We start from the raw sequence: 14,393 nt of genomic DNA on the forward strand, positions 1-14,393 counted from the left end.
TTTTTTTTTTTTTAACAGAGAAACAAACAACTTGGAAAAAAAGGAAGTTAGCCTGCGTGGATCAATCCATTTTGTTGGTTTTAAAACTTGATGGAATTTCTGTCTTAGCCCAAAATATCCGATGACCTTCTTGCTGTTTGAAGCAACTCTTTTCCCTGGCACTCACTTTGTTGGAGAATGTGTAAAATTGTAGCCCAAGAAGTTTGTGTTTATGTCCCCAAACCAGAATAAATAAATAGCTACATGATATTGAAATCACCTGTCAAAATACCCACTGCAGTTCTGGGACACAAAGAGAAGCCTGTCCCATGATTGGCTCAGGAGCTTGAAGAATTCAATAGCTGTTTATATCATTCAGCTTAAAAAAAAATAACCTGTAATTACTGCATTTTAACCCCAAGGCAGCCAATTATTTCACAAAAGCTCTCTCCAGGAAGCCAGACATTAGCCTGGCTAATTAGGTTGACATCACTTTGCTCTTATCACAGTGCAGATGGACCCAGACTGAAAAGGGTCCTGCCAGCCAGAGGTGACTGTGGGTGGCATGCATGGGTTGTATGCTGTTCTGCCTTTTACTGCTTAGTTTTATGTGTTCCTCGAAGCAGGGTCCCTTTCCAAGAGATGGACTTCCATCCAGCGGAAAGAGAGACTTGCAATTGAGCTGGCCTCCTTTATGCCTAAGGAGGAAGCTGGAAAAAAGAGGAGAGGAAAGGAAAATAGCATGGTTATAATCTCTTCTAAACATAGGAAATCATTCTTTGCCCTGTAGGAAAAAGGCTTGTTGTTTCAGCCCGCGAGACCATTTCCCAGCCCCCTTTGCCGTGGTACATTGGGTAAGAGGTCAAGCAAACTTGGGAAAATAAGCCCAAGCTTGAAGAGTTCTTTCCTCCTGAAGAATCGTGTGTGTCATGTGTGGAAAGATAGTATATTTCATGAGTGCTTGTCATGGGTTAAAAAAAAAAAACAAACCCATATATTTGCATGTACCTGCATCCCAGCACGGAGGATGTAAAGGCCAGAGCATCTGTCTCTAGGTCTCCCTGGTCTCAAAAATCAACATGGACTGTGCCTAAGGTCAACCCGTAGTCTCTATATGCACATACACTCATACACATACATGTGTTGGGGTGCTAGACCCTCACTGTCAACAAAACTTCACTTGAATTGAAGGCCTCCAGTTTTTTTTTCTCCTGAATTCAAATAATAAAATTTATGGACAAAGACTGATGAGAGCATGGGAGAAAAAGGCAGAGTGTCTCTCAAAGGGGCATCCAGCTGCCAGGTTACAGGCTTTTAAAAGACTGATAGCAAAAACTGATGTCAGGCTGGGGGAGGCAGTAAGCTGATTAGTCCATTTGGCCCAACCACGGTCCAGGTGTCCCCACTTGGTTCCAATCCTGTCCTTGTGTGTTCCAAGCAAAGGTGCTCATTTAGAAGATCCATAACAGGAAATCAAGATTCCTTCCAGCATCCCCGGCCTCTGGCTAGAGCAGAACCAAAGGCATTTTCGTGTAAACACTTCTGGCATCTCTGGCCTTCAGTGAGAACAGAACTGCCGACCAGGCAATAACATTTCTGACAAAACAAAACAAACAAACAAACACAAACAAAAATAAAAACAAAAAAACCAAACATGTTCATGTGCAGGGTCCTCCTCTACCTTAAAACTCCCTAAGGAGTTTCTGTCTCCCGTTCTCACTGGAGACAGCCTAGATGTCTTAGCCAAACTAGCAAGCTCCAGGTTCAGTGAGAGACGCCTTGTCAAAAATTAAGGTGATTAATTGAGGAAGACACCCAGCTTTGGCCTCTGGCCTCACATGTGTAGCTGTGAGGAAAAGAATCCTTTGTGAGACAGGCTCTGTGCTGAAACAGGTAGCTGAGTGGGATCAAAGGAATAAAACGGGGGCACCCTGGGAAGGACAGGGCACTCAGCACAGTGAGGATGCCAGCCTGACTATGGCAGACATGGTTCAATAAGGGCTGAATGGCAGCAGAGAGGGTCAAACCAAGCACACCTCTTCATTATAAAAGTCATAGAGTTGGGCAGTGGTGGCACACTGCTGGGCGGTGGTGGCACACTCCTTTAATCCCAGCACTTGGGAGGCAGAGGCAGGTGGATTTCTGAGTTCGATACCAGCCTGGTCTACAGAGTGAGTTCCAGGACAGCCAGGGCTATATAGAGAAACCCTGCAAAAAAAAAAAAAAGAGTCATAGAGAGACGTGGGACAGAAAGAGCGCACCTCAATACATCAAAGACTATATACAAGAAACCTACAGCTGATATCAAGCTAGATAGAGAAAAAGTCAAAGTGTTTCCACTAAGGTCAGGAACAGGACAAGAGTGAATACTGGCTCCACTCGTATTCCATGTGCTGAAGTCTTAGCTGGAACAGCTAGAGACTGTTCCAGAACCAATACAAAGCTGATAAAAGCAGGCAAGAAGCCAAATGTTCCTGTTTGGAGATGACAGGAGACTGTCATAAGACCCTCGTGACTCCGTCAGCAAACTTTCAGAGCTGATAAACACTTTCAACAAAGTGAGATAAAAATTAACACTCATATCAGTAGCCTTTTTATACACTATTTTCAAACACAATGAAAAAGAAACTGGGGAGGGGGTGTGGAAATGCCATTCACAGTAGCCACAAAAATAAATAAAATACCTGGGAATAAACACTATCAAGAAAACAAAAGATCTCCACAAACACTTGGCCTGAGAGTCTGAGGAAGAAACTAGAAAGGCTTTTCCTAAACTGACTCTTAAAAAAGAAACAGAACATTGAGGGAAGAGTGAGGGGCTTAAGGAAGGCTGTGGAAATACTGCACATGGGTAGGGGATTTGTGGCAGAAGATGGGAACCCAGGCACAGACTTCCTTCCTGTCCGGGCCTTGGGACTTGTAAGCAGCCAGTGAAAGAGACACGTAGACACATTTTTCTTAGGTATAAGCACAGAGGCTGGATCCAGTCTGCAGCAACTGGCTCAGGATGCCTGTCCATGGCCTACAGAAGCCACCCCAGAAAGCCAGACCTGCAGGAAGTCAGACTCTGTCTCCAGTAACACCCTCTGTAACAACTGGTCCCAAATCAGCTGGCTTTGAATTACTGACAAGTTTCCTCACTTTTGTCCTCACTTCCAGCTTAGGAGCAGTGAGAGAAAGCCAGGCAGCCTCCCAACCCATCACCAGCAGCCTGTACTCAGAGAGCACCTGGAACCTCCCCCATTTCCACTGTAAACTTTCTCCACTTCTCTGCTGGCCTTTGAGTAGCTGCCAAATGCAAGCCCTGGTGGCCTACTCCCTCGCTGTAGCAAACTTAGAATAAATAGCCTTTGCTTGCTCTCCTTGGGTGGCCTCTATTTATCCCATACCGCAGTCATCTACATCTCTGTTCATCCTATGTGAAAATATTTACATCCACAGAGCTGCTCACTTGAATGTTTGAGGTTATTTTTACCATGAATTCGTGTGCTTCCACCACAGGTGGAAAGGCATAACTGGTTCCTATCGCTTCTATGTGCAATATGTCCTCCAATAAAATCATTCCAATATGGTTGTCTTAAGAGAACAAAGAAGTAGGAACTTGGGTCTGGGTTCTAATCCCAGCTCCGAGTTGTCTGCAGGTCTTAAATCAATGTCTGACTTCCTGGGTGTGATTTTGCTGCTCTGAAAGATGCAGACTGTATATATAGTTCATAAGGACTAACACTCCTGTTTATGACCCACTGATGACACTTTCATTCTTAATGTCTCTGACGTCATGAAGCACGAATCTTCTGCTTCACCCTGCTGCGACCGCTCTTAGAGTGGGAAGCTCTCAGGGACGTGAATTTTGAGTGTCTCCATCATTCAGAAACTTTGTTCAATAGTCATTTTTATCTATCTACCAATTAAATAATTAGTATGTTCATGGTGTGTGCATACAGGCATTTATGTAGGGGGATATAGATACATATATGTAACTATGGAGGCCAGAAAACAACCTTAGGTATGATTCCTCTGGAACTTATTTTAAGAAAAGCTCTCTCACTAGTCTTAGGCTAGGCTGGCCAGCCCAGGTTCCCCTGGAATCTGATGGTCTCTGCCTCTTCAGGTCTGAGATTCTAAGCTCAATGCCACCTTATCCGTCCTTTTGTGTTGGCTGTAGGTGATGAACTAACATCTTCCTACATTCCTGGATTAGATAGTAATTCTAGGCTTAACTTTCAGAGGGAACTTCATACACAAAGGGCTTGAACAGACATTCCTTCAAACTTAATATTCACAAATGGCTGACAAAGGCAAGAAAGGACAATATATTTTCAATACAAAAATCATTACAGAAATGCAAGCCAAAACCACAGGACTCTTGAGAAACTGCTTGGCACCCTTTAGGTTAGCTAGTAAGAAAAGGGGAGGATACAGAAACAACAGTCTCCTCCCAGATACTGTGTGCAGTGAGCTCAACAGAGAGGATGCTAAACGCAACAGAGGTCACCTGACCGAGCAGCACCGCAGCGCACCGCAGCGCACCGCAGCGCACCACAGTGCACCACAGCGCACCACAGGCTATTTCCCTCTGTCTTCCAGTGCCTGGCTGGAAGCTTGCAGCAGGATGGCTCACATGCTGCTAGCTCATGGAGAAGTCAAAAGTCAGGGTCACAGCAAGTGTGGTCGCACCTGCCTTTCATCCCAGCACTTGGAAGGCAGGGGCAGGTATCTCTCTGTGACTTGGTCCAGCCTGGTCTACATATCGAGTTAAGGGCCAGCCAGGGCTACAAAATGAGGTGCTACCTCTAACTAAACGAAGTCAGGGTTGGATGTGTAGCTCGAGTTGATAGAGCGCTTCCCTAGTATGCAAGAAACTCAGTGTTTGATCCAAGGAACTTCATAGAACAGTCTATGTCGACTCTAGAACTCAGGAGGTGAAGGTGGGAGATTCAGAAGGTCAATGTTATCCTTGAGTGGTGAGCTCGATCGAGCTTAGCCTGCACTACATAAGACTTGTCTTTTTTTTTTAATTAATTAATTAAAAATCAAGGCATGGTTCTACTGAATACAGCTTCATCTTGTGCATTCATAAAGTCAAAAAATTATCAATGGAAAGCTCCGCAAGCCTGGAGCACCCTGTGCTAGAAACCTGTGAGAAGAAACTGGCTTTTCCCATCCTTGCAAGAGTTTGAGTCTGTCTCTGCTTTCTGTTTCAGCTGCTGACAGGTAACTAGCGACATCTCATGACTTGTCTAGGGATTTTCCCTCCTTGCTCCCCCTAATACTTTGTGTGCCTTCTTTGTAGCCCCATACTTAACACAACTCTCCCACAGTACCTTCCCTTCCTGACTTCCTTACTCTTCCCCAGGACTGAAAGGGAAGAAGGTGTCTCACTTCCTCTGGGTTGTGTAAAGAATTCGGACTGTCTCCCTCCCTTCACTGGCTCTGCAGCGGGAGGATGGAGGAAGCAGCTGGCTGGAGTGCTCAAAGGCCGCCTCTGCTCTTTGTTCTTGTTTATATTCGTTTTCTGGTCACAGCGCAAACTGTTTTGCTTTCTGCTGCTCAGAGAGACGAGGGAAATGTAAATGTCCCTGCTGTTGTTGAAGCCTGCTGGACAGTGAAAACAGAGCAGCTGGGCGGCTCTCCTCTAAATCATGTCACATGGATCCTTCTCGAGCTCCCTAAAGATGATTCTGAACATTTCAAAGACCTTTGAAAATTAAAAGGGGTCTCAGGCAAGGCCCTCAATAAGCATTGATGATGTGCCTACTGTGAGCCTGGCTCTTGTTGCTGGGTTTTGGGCATGCATGCTAATAAAGCCCAAGCCCCTCCTTGGGCTTTGGGTCCAGAAGAAGCTGTTACAGAAAGAGGTAGGCTGAGTGCTTCCACAGAGACAGGCAGAGGCCTTTCAATCTGGAGGCACAAGCGGTCCCTTACTGAGCAGTAACGGGAGCCCTGTCATCAGTGAACTTATGTCTCCTCCCCCACCGATTCAAAAAACAGAACTACTCAATCCTGTGCAGAACCAATCAGATTCTCTGAAGGAAGACCCTAGACGTCTGCGTTTCAAAAGCCAAATAACCAGGGTGTTTAATCCCAGCTCTCAGGAGGCAGAGGCAGGCAGATCTCTGAGTTTCAGGCTAGCCTTCTCTACATAGCCAGTTCCAGGACAGCCAGGGCTACACAGAGAAACTGAGAAACCCTTGAAAAGCAAAGCAAAGCCAAAAAAAAAAAAAAAAGCCAATGGGTATGTATATATGTGATGAACCCTAACCCAGTGTGTGGTGATGGTAACACTTGGAGGTAGGTCACAAGGAGGAGACTCCATGATGGGATTAGCGCATTTCCATGTAAAGGCACTAGACACATGACTAGACCTGTGGTCTGGTTGGGCTGGGACTTCAGTCTCCAGACTAGTACAGTGAGAAGCCAGATATCTGCAAGCCACGGAGAGGGCTCTCACCAAGAAGAACGCTGACCAGCACCTTGGCCTTGGACCTCCCAATTTCTAGAACTGTGGGAACTAAATTATTTTTGTTTAAGCACTCAGGCCATGGCGTTTTGTTATGGCAAGCCAAGCAGACTAATATGATGCTTCTAAGGCTTGTTCCACATGGAACTACTATCCTCATCTAGCCTTCTCATAACAGGGGAGAAACTCAGAGAGAGAAAATCCACAGCCAGGTCTCCCTGCCCATCTATGATCAAATCTAGGGGGTTTGGCCCCACCAACTCAAAGATGACAAGGTTCACTGTGTGCCAGTTCCAGCCAAGAGGACGGTGCCAGGAAAGATTCTGAAGTCAAAGCTGATTTGATATGTGCCTGGCACTGTGATTTGGTGGGAACCTGGCCTCAGAATCCAGCCACTCTAGCAACTGGGAGAATAGCTACATAGGTGTACCAGCTCGTTTAACATCAACTTGACACAAACTAGAGTCATGAGAGGGGAAGGATTCTCAATTGAGAAAATATCTCCTTAAGATCAGGCTATAGGCAAACCTACAGGGCATTGTTTTAATTAGTGACTCATGGAAGAGGGGCCAGACCATATAAACCCTTTCCTCCCTGTGTTGCTTTTGCTCATGGTGTTTCATCACAGCAGTAGTAACCCTGATTAAGACAGTAGATAAACTAAAGCACAAACACGAGGACCTGAGTTTGGATCCCTCACATTGACACACAAACCTGGTGAGGCTATGATCAAATCATGCATCTATCATCCCAGTGCCTGGGAAGATGGAGACAAGCAGATTACCACAGCCAGTCTACCTGAAACAGTGAGAGACTGTGACCCAAAAACTAAGGGAGGGGGTAATAAGAGAGAACACCAGCATCAATCTCTAGTCTCCACATGCATATGTTCTATATATGTGCATTCCTCCTCATGTGTGCACATAGACACACACACACACACACACACACACACACACACACTAAAACTCTAGAATCCAGCCATTCCAGTTAAGTAGTGTTAACAAGAATGCTAGGTAGGCACATGAGAACCACACGACATAGGTGTGGTCCACATACTGGCATCAACATCTCCTAGAAACCTGTCAGGGATACTCTAGGGCTTGACTCCAACCTAGAAGAATCAGTCTGAGACTGAGACCAGGTGTCTGTCTAGACGGTCACATATACATTCCCCTCTAGAGTGGATATAGCTTTTGGAGGCATACTGAGCAAATAGAAGGGTTCAGAGATGACCTGTGATTATTAGGATGCTTTTTTCAGCCCTCATCCCTCATAACCAATGGAGGGGGAAATGCCAGAATTGAACAGTTATAGTTCAGAACATCTGTTTTTGCCAGCTCTGAGCCTGCCTTCCAACCACACATGGTCAGCATTGTGCAACCACTGCCTTCCTCCATGACAGAACTTCATGTTTGGAAGCCTGAGAGAACCAGAGACAGTGAGCCTTTGATTGCTTATATTATTTTGGTTCAAACATGGCTCATGGCCCAGGGCTAACTTATTTATTTTTATATGGTACATTTCTGTTTCATTTGGGAATTAACCAGAACCCTATTCTTTCTTTTAGCTGCTAGTCCTCTGCCACCCAACCTCCTGGCCACCTTTCTCCCATACCTCCTTCCTCTTCAGTGGCATGGAAATGTTGTGATCAATGACTCATCTGCAGCCTCCAAGTGAGAGAGACTCTCTCTGTGTGTCTCTGTCTGTCTCTCCCTGTGTCTCTTTCTGTCTCTCTGTATGTCTCTTTCTGTCTCTGTCTCTCTGTCTCTCTGTGTCTCTCTCTCTCTCTCTCTCTCTCTCTCTCTCTCTCTCTCTCTCTCTCTTCCTCCTCCCCTGACCCCCGGCCCCATATGGTTCCCTCACAATCCATGGCCTCAGTCTTTGTAGGGGCTTTGGAGGGTAGGAGACTACCCATGGAATGCCTATGTATGTTCCACCAGCTTGTCAGCTTTCTCCATGAATGCTCTGTGGGTGTGGAGTGGGCTCTGGGGAAGGGAGAAAGAGTGTGAATGGGGAGCAATAACACTCACCCTTTATTCCAGAACCCACCAGACCCAAACACTAGGCATGCAGCAGGCCTCTGCTCAGCACTGCCCTGGGAAGAAGGCGAAACAGCCCTTGGATATGATAGAATCCTATTACAAGTCCTTGCAGTCAAGCTGCCTCTTTCCTACCCCTGCCCCCCATTTGCAAAAACAGCCTGTTCTGCATATGGGATGGAAACTCTGTCCTGGCAAAATGCAAAAAGTAAATATTTAAAAGGAAAAAAGCACACACAAGGAAACAAAATGCCTTGCGTTTATGTTTCCATGGTCAGGCGCCAAGTACCTCCCAGCCTGTTCCCGGCTCATATTCAGGATGCCATATGGTTTGAGAGCAGGATTGAACCCCTCTCACAGTCCAGCGGGTCTGGCCTTTCCCTCCCTGCATTGGCTGTTCATTTTCCAGTTTCTCACGTCCCTCTACTCACTGCTGTCCCTGTGTTTACAGGTTTTGGATTTCTGATGGGCTCTAAATCAACAGGCCTCACAAGCCTGCTGGGGACCACATCCGGGAGGGAAGGAAGCCACACTGTGAACTGAGCCCCGTGTTACTCTGGAGTTGGCTTTCTGGTGCTCCCACGGTGGATATTTCCCCAAAAAACTCAGGGCAATATATATATATATATATATATATATATATATATATATATATATATATATATGATAGCCAGAACTCTCTTTGGTCTCCTTCTGGAGTGGGGCTTATCCAGTCTCTTAGAGGAGGAAGCCCGATCTGGAAGGGATAGCAGACAGCTGAACTGGGCCTGTCTGAGAGACAGAAGGGGGGCCTTGGACCACTGAGCAGCTAAGTCAAAGGCTCGCCTGACTCTCCTCCCCGCAGAAGCCCTACCACATCGGAACACTACTGTAAAACATTGTCATAAGAGATGACATTAGAATACTCTATGCAAAGCCTGGCACACCCTTACCTCAGGTCTGGGTGTGGAGGCACAGCGCAGATTCAATGAGGTCTGAGGAGAGTGTAGAAGGGGAAGAAGTGCCTTCCTGCTAAAGGTGCTGACAAAGGCAGCTTCTAGGTGTCCACACCCAGAAGTGCCGGCACAGACAGAATCTCCTTTTAAGTTGGCTGCAACCAATTCGCACAGGGATTGTTTGATCTGGATCTTGTCACACACTGATTCAACCCTGAGAAGTGACTTAGCAGGGCTGATTCCCAGGCACCTTTGGGCTGTGTGTAGTTGCTAGGTGAAAGGGATAGCATCTTCATCTTTGAAGAGACAGACGCGACATGAGACAGAATCATTGTCTCTGTTCTCTCCCCGCAGCTTCCAGCCTGGCTTTACAGAAAGGCTGCCCCGCTCTGATGTGGAAATGCACAAGCTAAACCTCCTTTCCTAGCGTAAACTTCCAACTGACACTGAATGACTTTTAAAACAACAGAAGAGAGAGACCTTGAGAAACCATTTCCCCCCATCACACACACACACACACACACACACACACACACCCTAGCCCACTCTCACCTCTGGTTCTTTGAGTCTCATTTCAGCTCCGACTGCTGTCCATGGCAAAAAAGAAGCTTCCCTGACAGGGGCTGGAACCAACTAACAGCTCGGGAACACACGAGCAAGCGGCAACAGTGAAGTTTCCAGGCAGAAGATACAAGCTTTCTTATAGCATCATCATTCATTCATTCATTCATTCATTCATCATTCGTTTGTTTGAGATAAGGTTTCACTGTATAGCCCTGGCTATTCTGGAGCTCACTCTGTAGATCAGGTTTGCCTCTACTTCACCAAGATCCACCTCCCAAGTGCCAGGATTAAAGGCATGTACCACCAAACCCAGCTTACAAAACACACACACACAAAAATTAAGACTAGAGCCAGACAATGGTGGCACACGCCTTTAATCCCAACACTTGGGAGGCAGAGATAGGCAGATTTCTAGGTTCGAGGCCAGCCTGTTCTACAGAGCGAGTTCCAGGACAGCCAGGGCTACACAGAGAAACCCTGTCTCGAAAAACCAAAAAAAAAAAATCAAGACTATAAATTTCCTAAGAATACAGCTTTGCCTGTGCCTCATAACTTTTGATACAACTTTTGATGTCTCTTCCCCTTTAATTTATAGATAACTCATCATTTCGAATTTGCCTCTTGTTGTTGTTTATGAGCAGCACCAGATTCTCTGCTCCTGTGTTAGCTCACACTCTCAGGAGCAAAGCCACTTCCCTGGAATTAGATGCGATCAGTTTACTTTTACCACTTTTACCACGAGCTAGTCAGCAAGCCATTAGGTCTTTATTGCTATAGCTGACACCCTGCCAACTGCTAGTCATGTTCAAGTGTTTGATATCCATGTTTGTTTTGTCTTCAAGGAATTGTCCATTCTCCTACACTTTTACTCAATAATTTAGAGGAGTTTCACGAGCTCAGTGATGTTAGTCTTCTAGCGTATGTGTTTCAAATATTTTCTCTGTCCTGTCTTCTTGTCAATGTTTGTGTACTATCTTTTCCGATGTTAAAATGCTTGAAAAGAAAATTAAAAAAAAAAAATTTTTTTAAAGGAGCTTATGTAGCTAGGGATGGTAGCACACGCCTTTAATCCCAGCTCTGGAGAGGCAGATCTCTGAGTTTGAGGCCACCTTGGTCTACAGTGCTGCTACCCCAAGAAGCCCTGCCTCAAAATAACAAAAAATAAAACAACAAACAGCAGAAACAACAAAAACCTTATGGGTGTGTGCAACGTGTTTGTACAGGATCCTAAAGAGACCAAAGAGGCACAAAGTCCACTGGAACTGGCATGACAGGTGGTTGTGAGCCACCATGTGGGTCCTAGGAACCAACCTTGAGTCCTCTGTAAGAGTAGTAGCAAGTGCTCTTAACCTCCGAGCCGTCTCTCCAGCCCTTAAATTCATATGCAGTCAAATGAGGAGACTTTCCTCACAAGACTCGTGAGGTTTCTATCTTGCTTTCAAAGGTTTCCCATACAGGCATAAAACTCAAATATTCCAATTTTTATTTGAATTGCTCTTATATTAGGTATTAATTTGGGAAGTTTTGTATTATGGCGATATTATCTTTCCCTATTGAAGAGTCCACAAACCGTGACCTGTGGGTCAATTGTAGCCCAAGTCCGATTTCATAAAAATAAAGTTAGTGGGACACAGCAACTTGCTTGCCCTGTTCTGCATATGGCATCATTGAAGGGTGACCACACAAAGGCTCTCACCTGCATAGCCTAAAATACCCAGTATTATGTTGAATTCTACCAGCCAGTTTATGTATAAATCATAACCATTTTATACAGAAACAATAACTAGAAATAACTACAAAACCAGCTAAAGTCATTTAACATGGACATTGATGTGATTAGCATTAACATCAAGCCAAGCTTTTAACTAAGTAACTCTTGAATGTTATTTCCTTTTTTTTTTTTTAAGTCTCTTATTGAAATGTCAACTATACAGAAGAAAACGGCAATCAACAAGTGTTACACACATCGAGAATTACTTTTGGATAGAAGCATTGATAATATTAAACATGAACTTTAGTGGTTATATTGGCTGTCTACTTAGTAATAACTACATAGCTGTGATTTGGATTACTGTGTGAATGTGTGTGTGTGTGTGTATGGGGGGGTGTTGTCAGGAGTTTGAATGAGTCACCACATAGGACAACAATGCCCCTACTAGACGTCACAGACTAACGAAACGTTCAGTACCAGAAACAGAATTTCTCTTTTGATCTGTTAGTCAATGTGCCCCCATAGATTATGAAACATTATGGGCTATTATCATTATTCTTGGTTACCCTCCAGAACTTCACAGTGAGAGTCTACTGCTAAAGAAACCACATGCTTGAATCCTGGAACATGGAGAAATTGATGGTGGCATTTACCTGGAAGCTTCATCCCTATAGGCTAGCTTTCATAGTGATGGAAGCTGCTCTACACACTACTGGAGGAGGAAAGTAACCATCAATGTTATCTAGCTGTATATTCTACAAGATACAGTACTAACTAAAGCTGGTAAGATATGCCTACTGACACAATCCTAGCATGAACATTACAGGAGTAGCCAACCACTTTCTCACTGGATTTAAGGTCTGCTCCACAAGAAAGAGCCCACACTTGGCACTGTCATGCAGCAAGAACCTATGCTAAGGTCACAGGCCTTAGAGGAAAACCTAGAACTATTCTGTTAAATGGACATAGTATTAAACTGACTCCTAATGACTTATCGTCATATGCAATAAATGGCAACTGATCCAGATTTAACACACTGTTTAAATGAAGGGGAAAAAAAGGAGAACATTCTAAAGAGACACAGGACACTGGATAATAATACACACTCACTCAGCAACTTCTGGATGACTTACTTCACATTTTAATTCTTTGAAAAGACAATTCCTTACAGGGCTTGAGTCTACAGAAGGTAAAGTTGAAGCAATAAGTTCCCAAAATTATTTACTGAAGTAAAGTAGATCAAAGAAGTTCTTTGATTTATCTGAGTGACAGGTACAAAAAGACCCTTCCAGGAAAATAAAAAGAAGAAAGGCTGCTGGAAAGCTTCTCACTTGCATGGCATTGTTATGTGCATGGAGAGAGGTTAACGGGGTTATTAAATGTGCTACTTTTGTGAGTTTTTTTCCACCACTTTGACAGCAAGTTAGATGAATGAAGCCCAGGGTTCTTTGTCTTTATTTCGTTGCCAAGAGCCCGCAGTTCTTCCCAGAAACTGAATCTGATTGAAGAAATATTTACGAAATTAAAAGTTCGTCAGGAAAAGTGAAGAGCAGTTGTCTCCAGCTATGTGAGAGCGTGGTGAAGGCCCCAGCTATGTGAGAGCGTGGTGAAGGCCCCAGTGATTGAGGAATCACAGGCCTCCCGGGTTGTTCACACTCCTCAGCTCTGTGTTAAGCAAGAGATTATGGCAGAGAAGTGCTGTTCGTAACCCCCAGGGAGGAGGTCTTTCTCTTCACTCCTGTCCATCTGAAGATAAAGTTCCCAGCTTAGGAGACTCTCTGGAACTGCCTTATCGTGGAATTTTACAAAATGTTCTAACAGATTGAAACAGTGGCTAGTGTGAGTCCAAAAGCTATCGGTGGCATTTTCAGTTCTAATGTTTGAAGTAATTTGTTCTCCATGAACACACAAAAACATTAGAAATAAATACCACCAAATGTATTCCTCAGTTTCCTGCCACTGTAACGTAGTATAGTGGGGCAGGGAGACAGAGAATCCAGATCACTGAAGTAAAAAAACCATCAAATCTAGCCAGTCAGTGACTGATTCATTTAGAGACCCTGTCTCAGAACACAAGTTGGGACTATGAGAAAACACCCAACATAGACGTGGCCTCTCACACACACATCTGTATGCACACATATACACAAACAAAAAAAAAAAGTAAAGCAAAATTTGTTAAAGTTTTAAATAACTAATACAGGGTAATGAGATGTTTAGGAGGTAAAGGTGCTTGTAGCCAAGCCTGATTAACCCATATGGCAAAAAGAGGATTTACTTTATTTATTTGTGTGTGTGTGTGTGTATGTGTGTGTGTGTGTATGTGTGTGTGCGCACATGTAAACTTCCACATCAATCAGTTATCAAGCTTCCTAGGCTTTTCTGCAGCTCAGTCTGATGGAGACAGTTCCTCAGCTGAGGCCCCTTCCCAGGGTGTGTCTTCCTCCACTTCCATGAACCTGATCCGGGGTCCCTTCACAGACATGCGCAGGATTTGTTTCTGAATTCCACTGAGCTGTCTACTGTGTGTGTCACACAGCTACACTATTACTTAAGTTAGGTTGTTCTCTTCTAACGTAACCACACATAGATTTAAAATGGTCTCCAAGTTTCACACGTTGATGGTTGTAGGTGCCAGATGGTAGGCTTTAGGAAGTGACTGGATTCCAAGGGTTGTGGTCTAATCAGTAGATTAAACCATT

At 44.5% G+C, this 14,393-nt stretch overlaps 1 protein-coding gene across 1 annotated transcript in view; it reads left to right on the plus strand.

Annotated features, from left to right (window-relative positions):
• Ercc6l2 (ERCC excision repair 6 like 2) overlaps positions 1-8,028 on the plus strand; it is a 202,456-nt gene extending 194,428 nt beyond the window's left edge. The window contains exon 20 of the mRNA XM_031359706.1: positions 8,010-8,028. Coding sequence (XP_031215566.1) covers positions 8,010-8,016 — 7 coding nt within the window. The 3' untranslated portion in view covers positions 8,017-8,028. The remainder of the gene's footprint in view (positions 1-8,009) is intronic.
• Positions 8,029-14,393: the final 6,365 nt, after the last annotated feature.

This window comes from Mastomys coucha, unplaced genomic scaffold (assembly GCF_008632895.1).
Source record: "Mastomys coucha isolate ucsf_1 unplaced genomic scaffold, UCSF_Mcou_1 pScaffold7, whole genome shotgun sequence".
NCBI lineage: Eukaryota > Metazoa > Chordata > Mammalia > Rodentia > Muridae > Mastomys > Mastomys coucha.